General features: G+C 39.4%; 1 protein-coding gene across 1 annotated transcript in view; it reads left to right on the plus strand.

Moving 5' to 3' along the window:
• Nucleotides 1-361: 361 nt before the first annotated feature.
• Nucleotides 362-23,615, plus strand: part of ZNF627 (zinc finger protein 627) — a 31,083-nt gene continuing 7,829 nt past the window's right edge. The window contains 1 exon segment of the mRNA XM_068531630.1: nt 362-400. Within this exon segment, the coding sequence (XP_068387731.1) occupies nt 362-400 (39 nt within the window).

The following is a 23,615-nucleotide window of genomic DNA, read 5'->3' on the forward strand; positions in this document are numbered from 1 at the left end:
AAAAGTGTCCATGTTTGTGAAGGGTCACAGTTCTGTGCCAGGCCTCAGTGGCCTTATGGTTTGACGCTGGGTCCTTGGAGAGAACATTTCCCACCCACTGCCAGGACAAGGTCGGCTCAAAGACGCGACCTCCGACCTCCTGTCACTCAGGCACGGGGGGGCGGGGCCCTGTGAACTGTCCAATCAGGGGAGTCACCGATATTTTACGTGGCGGCGCTGCTCCGATGACACCGGAGGCGTGGACTGCATGCTCAGTGCGGCTGGCTCTGGCAGTGGCCGCATCGGCTCCTGCTGCCCTTAAAGGCTCCAGGTGGTTATGCCGCATTCTGTGTCGCTGTGACTGGCACTTGCCGCGGCGGTCATGAGGTGGACAACCGGAAACTCCAGAAACCGAAAAATGGTGAGTGTGCGGGGTCGGTTGTTGGGAGAGGGGGTCAGTGGGACTGATGGAACCGGGCCTCCCGCGTGGCCAACTCCAGAGTCTGCAGACCCGAGTCAGCCGGTGGCGCGCCACACAGCCTAGGGGCTGGGTCGACAGCCGGGACCCCCGGGTGTCCTGTCCTGCCCCTGCAAACCCGCGTCACCCCCACATGGCACGGTGGCCATAGGGAGGGACTCGGGGCAATCGTGACTCGGTCTCCGGGGTACACGTGTGGGAACAGCTGTGGTCTGGGGGTGTCCAGTTCCCCCTTTCTCTCCAGGGGAATCATTTTACTCTCACTTTTTAAAATGTTTGAGGAGCAAGATCTCAAATCCACGACCCTGTCCCCCCAGCCTAGCTCTTCCTAGGGCTGGCAATAAATCCCTAAATTTACAGATGTTTCCCTGCATTCCCAAATGCCATCTTCCCCTCTGCAGTTCATAGTATCACTATTAACTGTTTTTCTCCATGGTGCGTTTCAAACCGATGCAGTATTTTAATTGTTTACTCATTTATCAACAGAGCCATGGATGGCTCTTTAATTTAAAGATTTATTTTTATGGCTATTTTACTTGAGAGGAAAGCAGAGAACCACCACCTGGAATATGTTATATGGAATGCTTGTGCCTCTCCTCTCAAAATCTTTCTTGGTCATGGACAACCTATGGGAAGACCTTTGGGTGAAGGGTCCTCTTGAGAAACTTTCCTGGGTGATCTTTTTTCAGCACTGCCTCCGTTCCTGAGTTTCTCTCTTTGAAAAGATTTATTCACTTATTTGAGACTCAGTTTTTCAATAAATGTAAATTTTATTTATTCAGTAGACCTGGGGAGACAGTATAAAGTTTTTCCAGAGAGGCAAGAAAGGTGAATTTCAGAAAAATATTTCATTATTACATTCTGTGTATTAAAATTTTTGTTTCCCTTTTTTCTTTTTCACCCTGAGTGGATGTAGTAATATTCTGAAGTCTTTTGGGTGATTTCCAATGGCATATCAGGACTTAGACTTGCAAAATCCAGAAGTGTTCCAATACGATTGTTTACAAATCAGTTTCTTTTTTTGGAAATAAGTATTGACATCTTCATTTTCCGATAGGAATAGATGTTTTGGGATTTTCCTGTTGAACAAATGAAATTGCCTTACAGTCTTCTCTCTTCCTTTACACATAAACACTGGGTTGAGTGATTTTTCTGGATTATTGAAACACTGGGTTTATGTCATTTAAATTATCAATGGTGATCCAAAGTATTGTGACTGGAGCAGAGGCCTGAGGCCAGTGACTCCAAACTAAAGTTCCCATCTGGAGCTGGCAGTGGGGGGGTTTTCTTTGGCCTAGATGTTTTATGTTTGAGTTCTGCATCCATGATATAGGTGCACTCGGAGTGTATTTTGTGTATTAAAAAAGTCTGTGGTCAGGAGTTCTCTCCTGGACAAAAAGTTTACGAATTTGGGAGTTTGAGTTGGATCTTAAACTGAATCTGCCTGAGAGTTTCCTCACTTGTGAGAATGTGAGTAGAGTTCTCTCCAGTGACTGCTCAGGTGTCCCTACCCTCCTTCAACAGGGACTGACCCACCTTAGGGGTTATATCTCAACCTGGGTATCTAGACCCCAAGCTTGGGAATGTGTTTAACTTTCTGAATGTGGGTTTTCTTTCTTAACTGTGGGCAAGCAGGCTTCTTATCTGAGCTGATTTGAATATTTGTGTTTCTTTTTAGATGCCTTTATCTATTGGATATTTCAGTCCTTTAACTCTAGTTTCCCTTAGCAGTTTGAAATTTTATTTCCTTGGTGAGTGTATATAATTTTTGATTTCTTAGGCTTTGAAAAATATAAGTTGATTGAAAAATATGTGTGTAAGGCAAGAAAATCCTGGAACCAAACAGAATTTCTGCTCCTTTTAGGCAACAGAATCTTAAAGATTTTTTTTTTTTTAACTTTGGGTTTATTTATTTATTTATTTTTGGCTGTGTTGGGTCTTCGTTTCTGTCCAAGGGCTTTCTCTAGTTGCGGCGAGCGGGGGCCACTCTTCATCGCGGTGCGCGGGCCTCTCACTATCGCGGCCTCTCTTGTTGCGGAGCACAGGCTCCAGACGCGCAGGCTCAGTAATTGTGGCTCACGGGCCTAGTTGCTCCGCGGCATGTGGGATCTTCCCAGACCGGGCCTCGAGCCCGTGTCCCCTGCATTGGCAGGCAGATTCTCAACCACTGCGCCACCAGGGAAGCCCCTAGGCAACAGAATCTTAAGCTGTGAGATGGGTATGTTTAGGTTCTCAGGCACACTTTTCATTTTTAGATCAGTTTTTGTATGTGCTTGTCCCTAGAGAACTTTGATATTTAAAAGGCTGTACAATTCTTAAGGCAAGTGAATTTCTACTTGTATTGATGAGTGAAAAAAACTATTGAATTTCTGTTTTAATTGATATGATAAAAAACTACTCAAACTTAGGGAAATCTTTGAAAATCCTAGTAGGTTTCTTCATGGATTAAATGCAAACCCCTAATGCATTATAATATGGTACTCATTCCTGACCATACCCTGAGTGTGAAATATAGCGGAGGGACAAACTATGATGTCATTTGTCCTTTTAGTTAGAAAGACATTTGAAGTTTTTCACTTTCTACAGTTTGCAGTTTTATACCCAATAGTGTTTAAAGAATTAAATTTAGAATGATTTCCTATGTAGAAAAGTTAAAATTAATTTAAAAATAAATTTAAAGTAGCAAAAGTTAATTAACAACAGACTACTAGGTAGGAAAGTATGGTGTATATAAATTTCTCTTAATTTTAAATAATGCTTATAAAGGATTTATAAAATTGTAAGATATGAAACAGTGAGATTTCCGGTTTTTTAGAACATTTTAGGCTTACAGAAAAAGTGATCAGAAAGTACCGAGAGTTCCCACTTGACCCCTCTGCATCCACACAGTTTGTACCATTTTTTTTACATCTCATTATTATGGTACATTTGTTACAATTGATGGATCAATATCGATGCTATAAAGTCCACTGTTTATATTAGCCTTGACTCTTTGTGTTATACAACGTAGGGGTTTTGGCAAATGTATAATGACATGTGTCCATCATTTCTATATCATATAGAATAGTTTAACTTTGCTAAGGATACCCTGTGCTTCACCTATCCATTCATCCCTCCCTCAAACCCCCAAATCTTTCCCAAGCAAAGATCGTTTTACTGGCTCATAGTTTTATCTCTTCCAGAATATCCTATACTTGGAATCATACAGTATGTAGCCTTGTCAGAGTATCTTCTTTCACTTAGCGATATGCTTCTAAGTTTCCTGTTTCGTTCAGGCAAATTATGCTCAGAGACTGAGATTGTCTTTGCCAGTAATTTATTTAACACAGGTTCACTGCGGGAATTATAATTTGTAATATTTCACAAGCCAGTAGCAAATAGGATAATGTCTCTTAATAAGCCAGTAAAGAAATAACATACCCCAAACCAATGATAGTTTAATTACACCGTTGTTCCAGCCAAAGGGAAGATGAAAGAAAGAAAGTCCAAATTTAGTTGAGTTGCACCTTTATATGAATTGGTTCTTGATAGCGTCAGTCCTTCCAACTAAAAGCTGGGTATCAGATGTCCGCTTAGGTCCCTCCCTGCTGGACAAAGGCACTAGTGTTGGCAGGCAAGGTAGGCTGCTTGGTCTAGGGACCATTTCATGGCTTGCACCACTGCCTATGAGGAGTAGGCTCTCCAAGGCAGAAACAAATATGTCCCTTCTCTTCCTGAGACTGCTGCTTGGTTTAACTCCACTGCTATCCAAGAGTAACCTGGCCACAGCAGGAGCAAGTGTCTCGTGATCTTCTGAGAGCTTTTTAGATTAACAAAGAGTAGCCTTACCCAGACTGAACGCTCAAATTAAGTCCTCACAAATTCTTGCTATTTAACGTTTAAATGTCCATCACATGATTGTCACTCCTCCACATGTTCATAATGATAAGCACAATTTTGATGGCGTCATCCTGACATGGCCTCCCAAAGTAAACAAATTCACTCTTGGACCAAAACATCTTTACTTGAGCCATAAACAAGTAGATCAAAACAACTTCACTTAAGCCATAAATGCGTAAATTTAAAATTATAACAAACCAATGAACAGCAGTTTCCTCCTTGTCTGTTCATGGCTTGATAGCTCATTTCTTTTTATCACTGAACAATATTTCATCATATGGATATACCACTGGTTGTTTATTCATTCTACTATTGAAGGATATCTTGCTTAACTCTAAGTCTTGGCAATTATGCATAAAACACCTGTAAACACTAATTTGCATATTTCTGTGTGAAGACAAGTTTTCAACTCTGAACTCTCTGAACTCTCTGTTCTGCTGTGCAGAAGCTTTGTAGTTTGATGTAGTCCCACTTGTTCACTTTTGCTTTTCTTGCCTTTGTTTTTGGTGTCAAAACCAAAAAAATCATCTCCAAGACTGATGTCAAAGAGGTTACTGCCTGTGTTTTCTTCTAGGATTCTTATGGTATCGAGGCTTATGTTCAAGTCTGCCATTTAAAAAAAATTTTTTATTGGAGTATAGTTGATTTACAATGTTGTGTTAGTTTCAGGTGTACAGCAAAGTAAATCAGTTATACACATATCCACTCTTCTTTAGATTCTTTTCCCATATAGGTCATTTCAGAGTATTGAGTAGAGTTGCCTGTGCTATACAGTAGGTCCTTATTATCTTTTTAAAAAAATAAATTTATTTATTTATTTTTGGCTGTGTTGGGTCTTTGTTGCTGCATGTGGGCTTTCTCTAGTTGCAGCGAGCAGGGGCTACTCTTCGTTGTGGTGCACAGGCTTCTCATTGCAGTGGCTTCTCCTGTTGTGGAGCATGGGCTCTAGGCGTGCAGGCTTCAGTAGTTGTGGCACGTGGGCTCAGTAGTTGTGGCTCATGGGCTCTAGAGCGCAGGCTCAGTAGTTGTGGTGCATGGACTTAGTTGCTCCGCGGCATGTGGGATCTTCCCAGACCAGGGATGGAACCTGTGTCCCCTGCATTGGCAGGTGGATTCTTATCCACTGCACCACCAGGGAAGTCCTCTATTTTTTATACATTATTGTGTGTATGTCTATCCCAGTCTTCCAATTTAGTTAATCCATTTTAAGTTGATTTTTGTGTATGGTGTAAGATAATCGTCCAGTTTCATTCTTTTGCATGTAGCTGTCCAGTTTTCCCACACTGTTTATTGAAGAAACTGTCCTTTCCCCATTGTAAATTCTGGGTTCCTTTGCCAAAAATTGATTGACGATATAAGCATGGGGTTTTTTCCTTAGACTCTTTATTCTGTTCCACTGATCTATATATGTCTGTTTTATGCCAATACTGTACTGTTTTGATTACTTTAGCTTTGTAATGTAGTTTGAAATCAGGAAGCATTATGCTACCAGATTTGTTCTTTCTCAAGATTGCTTTGGCTATTCAGGGTCTTTGTGGTTCCATACAAGTTTTAGTATTGTTTGTTCTATTTTGTGGAAAGTGCCACTGAAATTTTGATAGGGATTGCGTTGAATTGTTCATTGCTTTGGGTAGTATGGACATTTTTCCAATCCATGAGGGCAAAATATCTTTCCATTTATTTGTATCTTCAATTTCTTTCATCAACACCTTATAAATTTCAGTATACAAATCTTTCATGTCCTTGGTTAAATTTATTCTCAGTTATTTTATTCTTTTTAATGCAGTTGTAAATAGGATTTTTTTTTGTCATTGAAGTAGAGAATTTTTTGGGTTTTTTTGCAAAAGATAAAATTTAAGTTTATACTGATGTTTCCACAGGACTACAGGATTTTCGTCTCTCTAGTACATGTGTATCTCTTTTCTCTCAGACAGAAATTCCTGGTTTTCAAGAGTTTGATCTAATCAGAATATGACCTGATTTGCTAATTACTAATTTGCTTTTTTTTAAAAATTGAAGTATACTTGATTTACAATGTTGTGTTTCAGGTATACAGCAAAAGTGACTCAATTATATATTATCCTTTTTCAGATTATTTCCCATCATAGGTTATTACAAGATATTGAATATAGCTCCTTGTGCTAAATAATAGGTCCTTATTTATCTATTTTCTATATACTAGTGTGTATCTGTTAATACCAAACTCCTAATTAGTATTGTTTTCTTAATTTCTCTTTTTGATAATTCATTGTTAGTGCATAGAGATAGATTTTTGTATACTGATATTGTATCCTGCAGCTTTACTGAATTCGTTTATTGGTTCCAACAGATATGATGGAGTCTTTAGGGCTTTCTATATATAATGTCATGTCATCTGAAAATAGTGACAGTTTTACTTCTTTCTTTCCAATTTGGATGCCTTTTGTTACTTTTTCTTGCCTAATTGTTGTAGCTTATCATCCAATACTATGTAGTGGGCATCTTTGTCTTGTTCCTAATCTTAGAGGAAAAGCTTTCAGCTTTTCTGTATATTAATTTTGTATCCTGCAACTGTATCAAATTCATTAATGAGCCCTAGTAGTTTTTTGGTGATGTCTGTGGGATTTTCTATGTATAGTGTTATGTCATCTGCAAAAAGTGACAATTTTACTTCTTCCTTTCCAATTTGGATTCTCTCTCTCTCTCTGATTGCTGTGGCTAGGACTTCCAATACTATGTTGAATAAAAGTGGCAAGAGTGGGCATCCTTGCCTTGTTCCTGATCTTAGAGGGAATACTTTCAGCTTTTCACTGATGAGTATGATGTTAACTGTGGTCTTGTAATATATGGTCTTTATTATGTTGAGGTACATTCCCTCTATACCCTATATAGATGTTGGATTTTGTCAAACGCTTTTACTGCATCTATCGAGATGACCATGTGATTATTATCCTTCATTTTGTTAATGTGGTGTATCACATTGATTGATACACAGCTGTTGAACCATCCTTGCATCCCTGGAATAAATCCCACATGAACATGGTGTGTGATCCCTTTAATTTGTTGTTGAACTTTGTATAGTAATAGTTTCTTCAGGATTTTTATATCTATGTTCTTCCTGGCTTGAATTTTCTTGTGGAGTCCTTGGTCTGGTTTTGGTATGAGCAGAATGTTGGCCTTGTAAAATGAGTTTGGAAGTGTCCTGTCCTGTTTTTTGGAAGAGTTTGCAAAGGATTGATCATAGTTTTTCTCTAAATGTTTGTTAGAATTCACCAGTAAAGCCAGCTGGCCCTAGACTTTTCTTTGATGGGAGGTTTTAGATTACCGATTGAATCACCTTACTAGTAATTGGCCTGTTCACATTTTCTATTTCTTCATGATTCAGTCTTGGTAGGTTGTATGTTTCTAGGAATTTCTTATAGGCTGTCCATTTTGAGGGAGTGTAATTGTTCATAGAAGTCTCTTCTGATCCTTTGTATTTCTGTGGTACCTATTGTAACATCTCTCATTTCTGATTTTATTTATTTGGATCTTCTCTTTTTTGTCTTCATGAGTCTAGCTAAAGGTTTTTCAGTTTTATATTTTTTTAACATCTTTATTGGAGTATAATTGCTTTACAATGTTATGTTAGTTTCTACTGTATAACAAAGTGAATCAGCTATACGTAAACATATATTCCCATATCCCCTCCCTCTTGCATCTCCCTCCCACCCTCCCTATCCCACCCCTCTTGATGGACACAAAGCATGGAGCTGATCTCCCTGTGCTATGTGGTTGCTTCCCATCAGCTATCTGTTTTACATTTGGTAGTGTATATATGTCGATGCCACTCTCTCACTTCATCCCAGCTTACCCTGCCCCCTCCCCGTGTCCTCAAGTCCATTCTCTATGTCTGCTCTTTTATTCCTGTCCTGCCCCTAGGTTCATCAGAACCTTTTTTTTTCTTTAGATTTCATACATGTGTGTTAGCATACGGTATTTGTTTTTCTTTTTCTGACTTACTTCACTCTATGACAAACTCTAAGTTCATCCACCTCATGACAAATAACTCAATTTCATTTCTTTTTATGGCTGAGTAATATTCCATTGTATATATGTGCTACATCTTGTTTTTCCATTCATCTGTCGATGACACTTAGGTTGCTTCCATGTCCTGGCTATTGTAAATAGTGCTGCAGTAAACATTGTGCTACATGACTCTTTTTGAATTGTTTTTCTCAGGGTATATGCCCAGTAGTGGGATTGCTGGGTCATATGGTAGCTCTATTTTTAGTTTTTTAAGGATCTTCCATAGAGTTCTCCATAGTGGCTGTATCAATTTATATTCCCACCAACAGTGCAAGAGGGTTCCCTTTTCTCCACACCCTTTCCAGCATTTATTGTTTGTAGATTTTTTGATGATGGCTATTCTGAACGGTGTGAGGTGATACCTCATTGTAGTTTTGATTTGCATTTCTCTAATGATTAGTGACGTTAAGCATCCTTTCATGTGTTTGTTGGCAATCTGTATATCTTCTTTGGAGAAATGTCTATTTAGGTCTTCTGCCCATTTTTGGATAGGGTTTTTTGTTATTTTGATGTTGAGCTGCATGAGCTGCTTGTATATTTTGGAGATAAATCCTTTGTCCGTTGCTTTGTTTGCAAATATTTTCTCCCATTCTCAGGGTTGTCTTTTCCTCTTGTTTATGGTTTCCTTTGCTGTGCAAAGGCTTTTAAGTTTCATTAGGTCCCATTTGTTTATTTTTGTTTTTATTTCCATTTCTCTAGGAGGTGGGTCAAAAAGCATCTTGCTGTGATTTATGTCATAGAGTGTTCTGCCTCTGTTTTCCTCTAAGAGTTTGATAGTGTCTGGCCTTATATTTAGGTCTTTAATCCATTTTGAGTTTATTTTTGTGTATGGTGTTAGGGAGTGTTCTAATTTCATACTTTTACATGTAGCTGTCCAGTTTCCCTAGTTCCACTTATTGAAGAGGGCTGTCTTTTCTCTGTTGTATCTTCTTGCTTTATCAAAGATAAGGTGACCATAGGTGTGTGGGTTTATCTCTGGGATTTCTATCCTGTTCCATTGATCTGTATTTCTGTTTTTGTGCCAGTACCATATTGTCTTGATTACTGTAGCTTTGTAGTATAGTCTGAAGTCAGGGAGCCTGATTCCTCCAGCTCCGTTTTTCTTTCTCAAGATTGCTTTGGCTATTCGGGGTCTTTTGTGTTTCCATAGTAATTGTAAAATTTTTGGTTCTAGTTCTGTGAAAAATGCCAGTGGTAGTTTGATAGGGATTGCATTGAATCTGTAGGTTGCTTTGGGTAGTATAGTCATTTTCACAATGTTGATTCTTCCAATCCAAGAACATGGTATATATCTCTCCATCTATTTGTATCATCTTTAATTTATTTCATCAGTGTCTTATAATTTTCTGCATACAGGTCTTTTGTCTCCTTAGGTAGGTTTATTCCTAGGTATATTATTCTTTTTGTTGCAGTGGTAAATGGGCGTGTTTCCTTAATTTCTCTTTCACATTTTTCATCATTTAGTGTATAGGAATGCCAGAGATTTCTGTGCATTAATTTTGCATCCTGGTACTTTACCAAATTCACTGATTAGCTCTAGTAGTTTTTTGGTAGCATCTTTAGGATTCTCTGTGTATAGTATCATGTCATCTGCAAGCAGGGACAGTTTTACTTCTTCTTTTCCAATTTGGATTCCTTTTATTTCTTTTACTTCTCCGATTGCTGTGGCTAAAACTTCCAAATCTGTGTTGAATAATAGTGGTGAGAGTGGGCAACCTTGTCTTGTTACTGATCTTAGAGGAAATGGATTCAGTTTTTCACCACTGAGAACGATGTTGGCTGTGGGTTTGTCATATATTGCCTCTATTAGGTTGAGGTAATAAGTTCCCTCTATGCCTATGTTCTGGAGAGATTTTTATCATAAATGGGTATTGAATTTTGTTGAGGCTTTTTCTGAATCTTTTGAGATTATATGGTTTTTATACTTCAGTTTGTTAATATGGTGTATCACATTGATTGATTTGCATATAGTCAAAAATCCTTGCATTCCTGGGATAAACCACACTTGATCATGGTGTATGATCCTTTTGAAGTGCTGTTGGATTCTGTTTCCTAGTATTTTGTTGAGGATTTTTCCTTCTGTGTTCATCAGTAATATTGGCCTGTAGTTTTCTTTTTCTGTGACATCTTTGTCTGGTTTTGGTATCAGGGGTCCTCCCTCTGCTATGGTTTGGAAGAGTTTGAGAAGGAGAGGTGTTAGCTCTTCTCTAAATATTTGATAGAATTCTCCTGTGAAGCCATCTGGTCCTGGGCTTTTGTTTGTTGGAAGATTTTTAGTCACAATTTCAATTTCAGTGCTTGTGATTGGTCTGTTTATATCTTCTCTTTCTTCCTGGTTCAGTCTCGGAAGGTTGTGCTTTTCTAGGAATTTTTCCATTTCTTCCAGGTTGTCCATTTTATTGGTATATAGTTGCTTGTACTAGTCCCTCATGAGCCTTTGTATTTCTGCAGTGTCAGTTGTTACTTCTCCTTTTTCATTTCTAATTCTGTTGAGTCTTCTCCCTTTTTTTCTTGATGAGTCTGGCTAATGGTTTATCAATTTTGTTTATCTTTTCAAAGAACAAGCTTTTAGTTTTATTGATCTTTGCAGTTGTTTCTTTCATTTCTTTTTCATTTATTTCTGATCTGATCTTTATGATTTCCTTCCTTCTGCTAACTTTGGAGGTTTTTTGTTCTTCTTTCTCTAATTGCTTTAGGTGTCAGGTTATGTTGTTTATTTGAGATGTTTCTTGTTTCTTCAGGTAGGATTGTATTGCTATAAACTTCCCTCTTAGAATTGCTTTTCTGCATCCCATAGGTTTTGGGTCATCGTGTTTACATTGTCATTTGTTTCTAGGTATTTTTTGATTTCCTCTGATTTCTTCAGTGATCTCTTGGTTATTAAGTAGTGTATTGTTTAGCCTCCATGTGTTTGTATTTTTTACAGATTTTTTCCTGTAATATCTAGTCTCATAGCATGGTGGTCGGAAAAGAAAATTGATATGATTTCAGTTTTCTTATATTTACCAAGGCTTGATTTGTGACCCAAGATATGCTCTGTCTTGGAGAATGTTCCATGAGCACTTGAGAAGAAAGTGTATTCTTTTGTCTTTGGATGGAATGTCCTATAAATATCAATTAAGTCCATCTTGTTTAATGTATCATTTAAAGCTCGTGTTTCCTTATTTATTTTCATTTTGGATGATCTGTCCATTGGTGAAAGTGGCGTGTTAAAGTCCCCTACTATGATTGTTACTGTCGATTTCCCCTTTTATGGATGTTAGCATTTGCCTTATATATTGAGGTGCTTCTATTTTGGGTGTGTAAATATTTACAATTGTTATATATTCTTCTTGGATTGATCCCTTGATCATTATGTAGTGTCCTTCTTTGTCTCTTGTAATAGTCTTTATTTTAAAGTCTTTTTTGTCTGATATGAGAATTGTTACTCCAGCTTTCTTTTGATTTCCATTTGCATGGAATATCTTTTTCCATCCCTTCACTTTCCGTCTGTATGTGTCCTTAAACCTGAAGTGGGTCTCTTGTAGACAGCATATATATGGGTGTTGTTTTCATATCCATTCAGCCAGTCTGTATCTTTTGGTTGGAGCATTTAATCCATTTACATTTAAAGTAATTATCGATATGTATGTTTCTATTACCCCATATTCTTAACTGTTTCAGGTTTGTTTTTTAGGTCTTTTCCTTCTCTTGTGTTTCCTGCCTAGAGGAGTTCCTGTGACATTTGCTGTAAAGCTGGTTTGGTAGTGCTGAATTCTCTTAGCTTTTGCTACTCTGTAAAGGTTTTAATTTCTCTGTCAAATCTGAATGAGATCCTTGCTGGGCAGAGTAATCTTGGTTGTAGTTTTTTCCCTTTCAGCACTTTAAATATGTCCTGCCACTCCCTTCTGCCTTGTAGAGTTTCTGCTGAAAGATCAGCTGTTTACCTTATGGGGATTCCCTTGTATGCTATTTGTTGTTTTTCCCTTCCTGCTTTTAATATTTTTTCTTTGTATTTAGTTTTTGATCATTTGATTAATATGTGTCTTGGCGTGTTTCTCCTTGGATGTATCCTGTATGGGACTCTGTACTTCCTAGACTTGATTATTTCCTCTCCCATGTTAGGGAAGTTTTCAACTATAATCTCTTCAAATATTTTCTGAGACGCTTTTTTTTTTTTTTAAACATCTTTTTTGGAGTATAATTGCTTTACAATGGTGTGTTAGTTTCTGCTTTATAACAAAGTGAATCAGTTATACATATACATATGTTCCCATATCTCTTCCCTCTTGCATCTCCCTCCCTCCCACCCTCCCTATCCCACCCCTCTAGGTGGTCACAAAGAACCGAGCTGATCTTCCTGTGCTATGCAGTTGCTTCCCACTAGCTATTTTATGTTTGGTAGTGTATATATGTCCATGCCACTCTCTCACTTTGTCACAGCTTACCCTTCCCCCTCCCCATATCCTCAATTCCACTCTCTAGTAGGTCTGTGTCTTTATTCCCATCTTGCCCCTAGGTTCTTCATGACCTTTTTTTTTTTCCTTAGATTCCATATATATGTGTTAGCATACTGTATTTGTTTTTCTCTTTCTGACTCACTTCACTCTGTGTGACAGACTCTAGGTCCATCCACCTCACTACAAATAACTCAATTTCGTTTCTTTTTATGGCTGAGGAATAGTCCATTGTTTATATGTGCCACATCTTCTTTATCCATCCATCTGTTGATGGACACTTAGGTTGCTTCCATGTCCTGGCTATTGTAAATAGAGCTGCAATGAACATTTTGGTACATGACCCATTTTGAATTATGGCTTTCTCAGGGTATATGCCCAGTAGTGGGATTCCTGGGTCATATGGTAGTTCTATTTTTAGTTTTTAAAGGAACCTCCATACTGTTCTCCATAGTGGCTGTATCAATTTGCATTCCCACCAACCGTGCAAGAGGGTACCCTTTTCTCCACAGCCTCTCCAGCATTTACTGTTTGTACATTTTTTGATGATGGCCATTCTGACCGGTGTGAGATGATATCTCATTGTAATTTTGATTTGCATTTCTCTAATGATTAAAGATGTTGAGCATTCTTTCATGTGTTTGTTGGCAATCTGTATATCTTCTTTGGAGAAATGTCTATTTCGGTTTTCTGCCCATTTTTGGATTGGGTTGTTTGTTTTTTTAATATTGAGCTGCATGAGCTCCTTGTAAATTTTGGAGATTAATCCTTTGTCAGTTGCTTAATTTGCAAATATTTTCTCCCATTCTGAGAGTTGTCTTTTGGTCTTGTTTATGGTTTCCTTTGCTGTGCAAAAGGTTTTTTTTTTTTTTAATCAGAACATTTTAAACCCCACATTTGTTTTATTTATTTTATTTTTGGCTGTGTTGGGTGTTCGTTTCTCTGCGGGGTCTTTCTCTAGTTGTGGCAAATGGGGCCACTCTTCATCGCGGTGTGCGGGCCTCAGTATCGTGGCCTCTCTTGTTGCGGGGCACAGGCTCCAGAGGCACAGGCTCAGTAGTTGTGGCTCACGGGCCTAGTTGCTCCACGGCATGTGGGATCTTCCCAGACCAGGGCTCGAACCCGTGTCCCCTGCATTAGCAGGCAGATTCTCAAGCACTGCGCCACCAGGAAAGCCCTGTGCAAAAGCCTTTAAGTTTCATTAGGTCCCATTTGTTTATTTTTCTTTTTATTTCCATTTCTCTAGGAGGTGGGTCAAAAAGGATCTTGCTGTGATTTATGTCATAGAGTGTTCTGCCTATGTTTTCCTCTAAAAGTTTGATAGTGTCTGACCTTACATTTAGGTCTTTAATCCATTTTGAGTTTATTTTTGTGTATGGTGTTAGCGAGTGTTCTAATTTCATAGTTTTACATGTACCTGTCCAGTTTTCCCAGCACCACTTATTGAAGAGGCTGTCTTTTCTCCACTGTATATGCTTGCCTCCTTTATCAAAGATAAGGTGACCATATGTGCGTGGGTTTATCTCTGGGCTTTCTATCCTGTTCCATTGATCTATATTTCTGTTTTTGTGCCAGTACCATACTGTCTTGATTACGGTAGCTTTGTAGTATAGTCTGCAGTCAGGGAGCCTGATTCCTCCAGCTCCATTTTTCGTTCTCAAGATTGCTTTGGCTATTCGGGGTCTTTTGTGTTTCCATAGTAATTGTAAAATTTTTGGTTCTAGTTCTGTGAAAAATGCCAGTGGTTATTTGTTAGGGATTGCATTAAATCTGTAAATTGCTTTGGGTAGTAGAGTCATTTTCACAATGTTGATTCTTCCAATCCAAGAACATGGTATATCTCTCCATCTATTTGTATCATCTTTAATTTCTTTCATCAGTGTCTTATAATTTTCTGCATACATGTCTTTTGTCTCCTTAGGTAGGTTTATTCCTAGATATTTTATTCTTTTTGTTGCAATGGTAAATGTGAGTGTTTTCTTAATTTCCCTTTCAGATTTTTCATCATTAGTGTATAGGAATGCCAGAGATTTCTGTGCATTAAATTTGTATCCTGCTACTTTACCAAATTCATTGATTAGCTCTAATAGTTTTCTGGTAGCATCTTTAGGATTCTCTATGTATAGTATCATGTCATCTGCAAACAGTGACAGCTTTACTTCTTTTTTTCCGATTTGGATTCCTTTTATGTCTTTTTCTTCTCTGATTGCTGTGGCTAAAACTTCCAAAACTGTGTTGAATAATAGTGGTGAGAGTGGGCAACCTTGTCTTGTTCCGGATCTTAGTGGGAATGGTTTGTTTTTCACCATTGAGGACGATGTTGGCTGTGGGTTTGTCATATATGGCCTTTATTATGTTGAGGAAAGTTCCCTCTATGCCTACTTTCTGCAGGGTTTTTATCATAAATGGGTGTTGAATTTTGTCGAAAGCTTTCTCTGCATCGATTGAGATGATCATATGGTTTTTCTCCTTCAGTTTTTTAATATGGTGTATCACATTGATTGGTTTGCATATATTGAAGAATCCTTGCATTCCTGGAATAAACCCCACTTGATCATGGTGTATGATCCCTTTAATGTGCTGTTGGATTCTGTTTGCTAGTATTTTGTTGAGGATTTTTGCATCTATGTTCATCAGTGATATTGGCCTGTAGTTTTCTTTCTTTGTGACATCTTTGTCTGGTTTTGGTATCAGGGTGATGGTGGCTTCGTAGAATGAGTTGGGGAGTGTTCCTCCCTCTGCTATATTTTGGAAGAGTTTGAGAAGGATAGGTGTTAGCTCTTCTCTAAATGTTAGATAGAATTCGCCTGTGAAGCCATCTGGTCCTGGGCTTTTGTTTGTTGGAAGACTTTTAATCACAGTTTCAATTTCAGTGCTTGTGATTGGTCTGTTCATATTTTCTATTTCTTCCTGGTTCAGTCTCGGCAGGTTGTGCATTTCTAAGAATTTGTCCATTTCTTCCAGGTTGTCCATTTTATTGGCATAGAGTGCTTGTAGTAATCTCTCATGGTCCTTTGTATTTCTGCAGTGTCAGTTGTTACTACTCCTTTTTCATTTCTAATTCTATTGATTTGAGTCTTCTCCCTTTTATTCTTGATGAGTCTGGCTAATGGTTTATCAATTTTGTTTATCTTCTCAAAGAACCAGCTTGTAGTTTTATTGATCTTTGCTATCGTTTCCTTCATTTCTTTTTGATTTATTTCTGATATGATTTTTATGATTTCTTCTGCTAACTTTGGGGATTTTTTGTTCCTGTTTCTCTAATTGCTTTAGGTGTCAGGTTATGTTGTTTATTTGAGATGTTTCCTGTTTCTTGAGGTAGGCTTGTATTGCTATAAACTTCCCTCTTAGAACTGCTTTTGCTACATCCCATAGGTTTTGGGTCATCGTATTTTCATTGTCATTTCTTTTTAGGTATTTTTTGATTTCCTCTTTGATTTCTTCAGTGATCTCTTGGTTATTAAGTAGTGTATTGTGTAGCCTCCATGTGTTTGTATTTTTTACAGATTTTTTCCTGTAATTGATATCTAGTCTCATAGCGTTGTGGTTGGAAAAGATACTTGATACGATTTCAATTTTCTTAAATTTACCAAGGCTTGATTTGTGACCCAAGATATGATCTATCCTGGAGCATATTCCATGAGCACTTGAGAAGAATGTGTATTCTGTTGTTTTTGGATGGAATGTCCTATAAATATCAATTAAGTCCATCTTGTTTAATGTATCATTTAAGCTTGTGTTTCCTTATTTATTTTCATTTTGGATGATCTGTCCATTGGTGAAAGTGGGGTGTTAAAGTCCCCTACGATGATTGTGTTACTGTCAATTGCCCCTTTTATGGCTGTTAGTATTTGCCTTATGTATTGAGGTGCTCCTATGTTGGGTGCATAAATATTAACAATTGTTAAATCTTCTTCTTGGATCAATCCCTTGATCATTATGTAGTGTCCTTGTTTGTCTCCTGTAACCGTCTTTATTTTAAAGTCTATTTTGTCTGATATGAGAATTGCTACTCCATCTTTCTTTTGATTTCCATTTGCATGGAATATCTTTTCCCATCCCCTCACTTTCAGTCTGTATGTGTCCCTACGTCTGAAGTGGGTCTCTTGTAGACAGCATATATATGGGTGTTGTTTCTGTATCCATTCAGCCAGTCTGTGTCTTTTGGTGGGAGCATTTAATCCATTTACATTTAAGGTAATTATCGATATGTATGTTCCTATTCCCATTTTCTTAAATGTTTTGGGTTTGTTATTGTAGGTGTTTTCCTTCTCTTGTGTTTCTTGCCTAGAGAAGTTCTTTTAGCATTTGTTGTAAAGCTGGTTTGGTGGTGCTGAACTCTCTCAGCTTTTGCTTGTCTGTAAGGGTTTTAATTTCTCCATCAAATCTGAATGAGATCCTTGCTGGGTAGAGTAATCTTGGTTGTAGGCTTTTCTCCTTCATCACTTTAAATATGTCCTGCCACTCCCTTCTGGCTTGCAGAGTTTCTGCTGAAAGATCAGCTATTAACCTTCAGGAGATTCCCTTGTGTGTTATTTGTTGTTTTTCCCTTGCTGCTTTTAATTATTTTTTCTTTGTATTTAATTTTTGATAGTTTGATTAATATGTGTCTTGGCATGTTTCTCCTTGGATTTATCCTGTATGGGACTCTCTGTGCTTCCTGGCCTTGATTAACTATTTCCTTTCCCATATTAGGGAAGTTTTCAACTGTAATGTCTTCAAATATTTTCTCAGTCCCTTTCTTTTTCTCTTCTTCTTCTGGGACCCCTATAATTCGAATGTTGGTGCGTTTAAGGTTGTCCTAGAGGTCTCTGAGACTGTCCTAAGTTCTTTTCATTCTTTTTTCTTTATTCTGCCCTGCAGTAGTTATTTCCAGTATTTTATCTTCCAGGTCACTTATGCGTTCTTCCACCTGAGTTATTCTGCTATTGATCCCTTCTAGAGAATTTTTAATTTCATTTGTTGTGTTGTTCATCATTGGTTGCTCTTTAGTTCTTCTAAGTCCTTGTTAAAAGTTTCTTGTGTTTTCTCTATTCTACTTCCAAGATTTTGGATCATCTTTACTATCATTATTCTGAATTCTTTCTCAGGTAGACTGCATATTTCCTCTTCATTTGTTCGGTCTCTTGGGTTTTTACCTTGCTCCTTCATCTGCTGTGTGTTTCTCTGTCTTCTCATTTTGCTTAACTTACTGTGTTTGGGGTCTCCTTTTCCCAGGCTGCAGGTTCATAGTTCCCGTTGTTTTTGGTGTCTGTCCCCAGTGGCTAAGGTTGGTTCAGTGGGTTGAGTAGGCTTCCTAGTGGAGGGGACTAGTGCCTGTGTTCTGGTGGATGAGGCTGGATCTTGTCTTTCTGGTGGCAGTTCCACATCTGGTGGTGTGTTTTGGGCTGTCTGTGGCCTTATTATGATTTTAGGCAGCCTCTCTGCTAATGGATGGGGCTGTGTTCCTGTCTTGCTAGTTGTTTGGCATAGGGTGTCCAGCACTGTAGCTTGCTGGTCGCTGAGTGAAGGTGGGTCTTGGCGTTGAGATGGAGGTCTCTGGGAGATTTTCGCCATTTGACATTACGTGGAGTTGGGAGGTCTCTTGTGGACCAGTGTCCTGAAGTTGGCTCTCCCACCTCAGAGGCACAGCCCTGACTCCTGGCTTGAGCACCTAGAGCCTTTCATCCACATGGCTCAGAATAAAAGGGAGAAAAAATAAGAAAGAAAAAAAGGAAGAAAAAAAGAAAGAAGGAAAGAAGAAAACAGGAAAGAAAGAAGATAAAATAAATTTATTAAAATAAAAAATAAAAGTTTATTATAAAGAAAAAAATTTTTTAAAGTAAAAAAAAAAAACGGACGGACAGAACCCTAGGACAAATGGTAAAAGCAAAGCTATACAGACAAAATCACACACAGAAGCATACACATACACACTCACAAAAAGAGAAAAAGGGGAAAAATATAAATATCTTTGCTCCCAAAGTCCACCTCCTCAATTTGTGATGATTCGTTGTCTATTCAGGTATTCCACAGATGCAGGGTACATCAAGTTGATTGTGGAGATTTAATCCGCTGCTCCTGAGGCTGCTGGGAGAGATTTCCTTTTCTCTTCTTTGTTCGCACAGCTCCCGGGGTTCAGCTTTGGATTTGGACCCGCCTCTGCGTGTAGGTCGCCTGAAGGCATCTGTTCTTTGCTCAGACAGGACGGGGTTAAAGGACCACCTAATTTGGGGGCTCTGGCTCACTCAGGCCAGGGGGAGGGAGGGGCATGGAATGCGGGGCTAGCCTGCATTGGCAGAGGCCAGTGTGACGTTGCAACAGCCTGAGGCGTGCTCTGCATTCTCCCGTGTAAGTTGTCCCTGGATCACGGGACCCTGGCAGTGGCGGGCTACACAGGCTCCTGGGAGGGGAGGTGTGGAGAGTGACCTGTGCTTGCACACAGGCTTCTTGGTGGTGGCAGCAGCAGCCTTAGCATCCCACGCCCGTCTCTGGGGTCCGTGGTGATAGCCGTGGCTCATGCCCGTCTCTGGAGCTCCTTTAGGTGGCGCTCTTAATCCCCTCTTCTTGCGAACCAGGAAACAGAGGGAAGAAAAAGTCTCTTGCCTCTTTGGCAGGTCCAGACTTTTTCCCAGACTCCCTCCTGGCTAACTGTGGCACACTAGTCCCTTCAGGCTGTGTTCGCACAGCCAACCCCAGTCCTCTCCCTGGGATCTGACCGGAGCCCGAGCCTCAGCTCCCAGCCCCCACCAGCCCCGGCAGATGAGCAGACAAGCCTCTGGGGCTGCTGAGTGCTGGTCGGCACCGATCCTCTGTGCGGGAATCTCTCCTTTGCCCTCCACACCCCTGTTGCTGCGCTCTCCTCCATGGCAACGAAGCTTCTCCCCTCCGCCACCCGCAGTCTCCGCCTGCGAAGGGGCTTCCTAGTGTGTGGAAACCTTTCCTCCTTCACAGCTCCCTCACACTGGTGCAAGTCCCATACCTATTCTTTTGTCTCTGTTTTTTCTTTTTTCTTTTGGCCTACCCAGGTACGTGGGGAGTTTCTTGCCTTTTGGGATGTCTGAGGTCTTCTGCCAGCGTTCAGTAGGTGTTCTATAGGAGCTGTTCTACATGTAGATGTATTTCTGATGTATCTGTGGGGAGGAAGGTGATCTCCACGTCTTACTCTTCTGCCATCTTGAAGCTCCTCCCTTTCTTTTTTCCTTGTTCTTCTGGGACCTCTATAATTCAAATGTTGGTACATTTGATGTTGTCCCAGCATTCTCTGAGACTGTCCTCAATTCTTTTCATTCTTTTTTCTTTATTCTGCTCTGCAGCAGTTATTTCCACTATTTTATCTTCCAGGTCATTTATCCTTTTTTCTGCCTTATTTATTCTGCTATTGATTCTTTCTAGGGAATTTTTAATTTCATTTATTGTGTTGTTCATCGTTTGTTTGCTGTTTAGTCCTTCTACGTCCTTGTTAAACATTTCTTGTATTTTCTCTGTTCTGTTTCCAAGATTTTTGGATCATCTTTTCTGTCATTACTCTGAATTCTTTTTCAGGTAGGCTGCCTATTTCCTCTTCATTTGTTTGGTCTGGTGGATTTTTACCTTGCTCCTTCATCTGCTGCATATTTCTCTGTCTTCTCATTTTATTTAACTTACTGTGTTTGGTGTCTCTTTTTCGCAGGCTACAGGTTCGTAGTTCCCGTTGTTTTTGGTGTCTGCCCCCGGTGGGTAAGGTTGGTTAAGGGTCTTGTGTAGGCTGCCTGGTAGAGAGGACTGGTGCCTGTGTTCTGGTGGGTGGGGCTGGATCTTGTCTTTCTGGCGGGCAGGGCCATGTCCAGTGGTGTGATTTGGGGTGTCTGTGAACTTAGTATGATTTTAGGCAGTCTCTCTGCTAATGGGTCGGGTTGTGTTCCTGTCTTGCTAGTTGTTTGGCATGGGGTGTCCAGCACTGGAGCTTGCTGGCCGTTGAGTGGAGCTGGGTCTTAGGGTTGAGACAGAGCTCTCTGGGAGAGCCCTCGCCAATTGATATTACATGGGGCCGGGAAGTCTCTGGTGGTCCAGTGTACTGATCTCAGCTCTCCCACCTCAGAGACTGAGGCCTGATACCAGGCCAGAGCACCAAGACCCTGTCAGCCACACGGCCAGGTACGTGGGGAGTTTCTTGCCCTCTGGGAAGTCTGAGGTCTTCTGCCGGTGTTTAGTAGGTGTTCTGTAGTTGTTACACATGTAGATATATTTGCAGTGTATTTGTGCAGAGGAAGGTGATCTCCACGTCTTATTCCTCTGCCATCTCTACTGGATATCTATCTTATATTTTAAAAGCTCTTAGTTTCATTGATTTTTTTCTACTCCCTTTTTAGTCTTTTTCGTTTATTTCCACTGTGATCTTTGTTATTTCCTTCATTTTACTAACTTTGGCATTTGCTTTTTCTTCTTTTTCTAATTCCTTGATATGTAAAGTTAGGTTTTTTGAGATCTTTTTTGTTTCTTGATTTATCACTATCACTATGAACTTCCCTCTTGGAAATGCTTTTGCTGCCTCCTGTAAGTTTCAGTATGTTGCACAATAGTCCGCCTTTATCTGCAGTTTTGCTTTCTACAGTTTCAGTTACCTGCAGTCAACTGTGGTCTGAAAATATTAAATGGAAAATTACAGAAATAAACATTTTAAAAATACTTTAAACATTTTTTAAAATAAAGTTTTGAATTGTGCATTGTCCTGAGGAGTGTGATAAAACTTTGTGCCATCCTGCTCCATCTTGCCTGGGATATGAATCATCCCTTTGTTCGTTGTATACACACTGTGTGTGCATGTGTATGTATAGGAAAAAACATAATATCTGTGGGGTTAATTACTATTCATGGTTTCAGGCATCCACGCAGTGTCTTGGAATGTATCCCTCACAGATAATGCGGTTCTACTATATTTCCATTTCATTTGTCTCAAGGTACTTTTTAAAATTTCTCTTTTGATTTCTTTAACCTATTGGTTGTTCAGTATCATTTTTAATCTCCACATGTGAATTTTCCAGTTATCTTCTCATAATCGATTTCTAGTTGTATTGCATTGTGGTCGGGAAAGATGCTTAATATGACTTTAATCTTCTTAAATTTATTAAGACTTGTTTTGTGGCCTAACATATGCTCTTCTCCTGGAGAATGTTCCATGTGCCCTTGAGAAGATTGTGTATTCTGTTGCTTTTGGATGGAATGACTGGCCTTATGTGTCACTGAAGACCAGTGTTTCTTTATTGATTTTCTTTCTGAATGATGTATCCACTGATGAAATTGGGGTATTAAAGTTCCTTTCTGTTATTGTCTGGCTTTCTACTTCCCCCTTTAGATCTGTTAAATTTTGTTTTATATATTCAGATGTTCCTATTTTGAGTGCATAAATGTTTAGAAATGTTATATTCTCTTTTTGGATTTACTCCTTTATCATTATATAATGACCTTTTTTGTCCCTTATAACAGTCTTTGTCTTAAGTCTATTTTGACTGTTACAGGTATAGCTGCCCCAGCTTTCTTCTGGTTTCCATTTGCATGGAATATTTTTTTCCCATCCTTTCAGTCTGTGTGTGCAATTGTACCTCAGGTGACGTTTTTGTAGGCAGTATATAGGTGAGTCTTTTTTTTTTTTAATCAATTCAGCCACTCTGTGTTTTGATGGGAGAATTTATTATTTATTTTACATTTAAAGTAATTATTGATAGGTATGTCCTTATTGCTATTTTGTTCACTGTTTTCTGGCTGTTTTGTAGTTCCTATTTTCCTGTCTTCTTTGCTTGCTTAGATTCCTGTCTTTTTTGGTATGCTTAGATTCCTTTACCTTTATCTTTTGTGTATCTACCACAGGTATACCTCAGAGATATTGCAGGTTCAGTCCACTGCAATAAAGCAGTTATCACAATGAAGCAATTATCACATGAATTTTGGTTTCCTAGTGTATATAAATCTATGTTTACCCTGTATTATGGTCTATTAAGTGTATAACAGCATTATGTATAAAAAGTGTACATACCTTACTTTTAAAATACTTTAGAGCTAAAAAATACCAACCATCATCTGAGCCTTCAATGAGTCATTGTAGTAACATCAAAGATCATTGATCACAGATCACCAAAACAAATAGTATAATAACTTAATAATTTGAAAGGAGAAAGGGGAATCAAGATGACAGGGTAGGAGGATGTGGAACTCACCTACCCATACAACACATCAAAAATATTTCTACAATTCTCACAGAAAATTAACTGGAACCTGGCAGAACATTTTTTTTTTTTTTTTTTTTTTGGCCCACACCGCACAGCTTGCAGGATCTCAGTTCCCCAACCAGGAATCGAACCCATGCCCCTACAGTGGCAGTGCAGTCTTAACCACTGGACCACCAGGGAGGTCCCCAGAAGAACTTCTGTACGACCAAAGCCGCACGAAAGATCTCCACGTAACTGGGTAGGACAGAAAAAAAGACATCAGGTTGGGATCTGGGCCCTTGGGAGGGATCTGAAAGGAAGAGAAGGTCCACATGGGCAGCCCCTCACCTTGGGTAGCAAGCAGGTGGAGCCACAATCTGTGCCTCCCAGTCCTGGCATCCTGCGGAGAGGAGACTAGCCCCCTTGGCTGCTTGGAGAACCACTGGGACAGTCAGAAGGGCTGGAGAAGCCAAGATGCTACTCGCAAGGAGTGTGCACATGCTGGCTTGTCAACAATCAGGGCAGAGAGAGCCTGGCACTGGCAGCTGCTGCCTCGCCACTCCCCAGTCTGAATTGGGCAAACACCCTGGCCCTGTACACTCCACGCCACAGCCTGGTGGGAGATCTGGGCCA

This window comes from Eschrichtius robustus, chromosome 2 (assembly GCF_028021215.1).
Source record: "Eschrichtius robustus isolate mEscRob2 chromosome 2, mEscRob2.pri, whole genome shotgun sequence".
NCBI lineage: Eukaryota > Metazoa > Chordata > Mammalia > Artiodactyla > Eschrichtiidae > Eschrichtius > Eschrichtius robustus.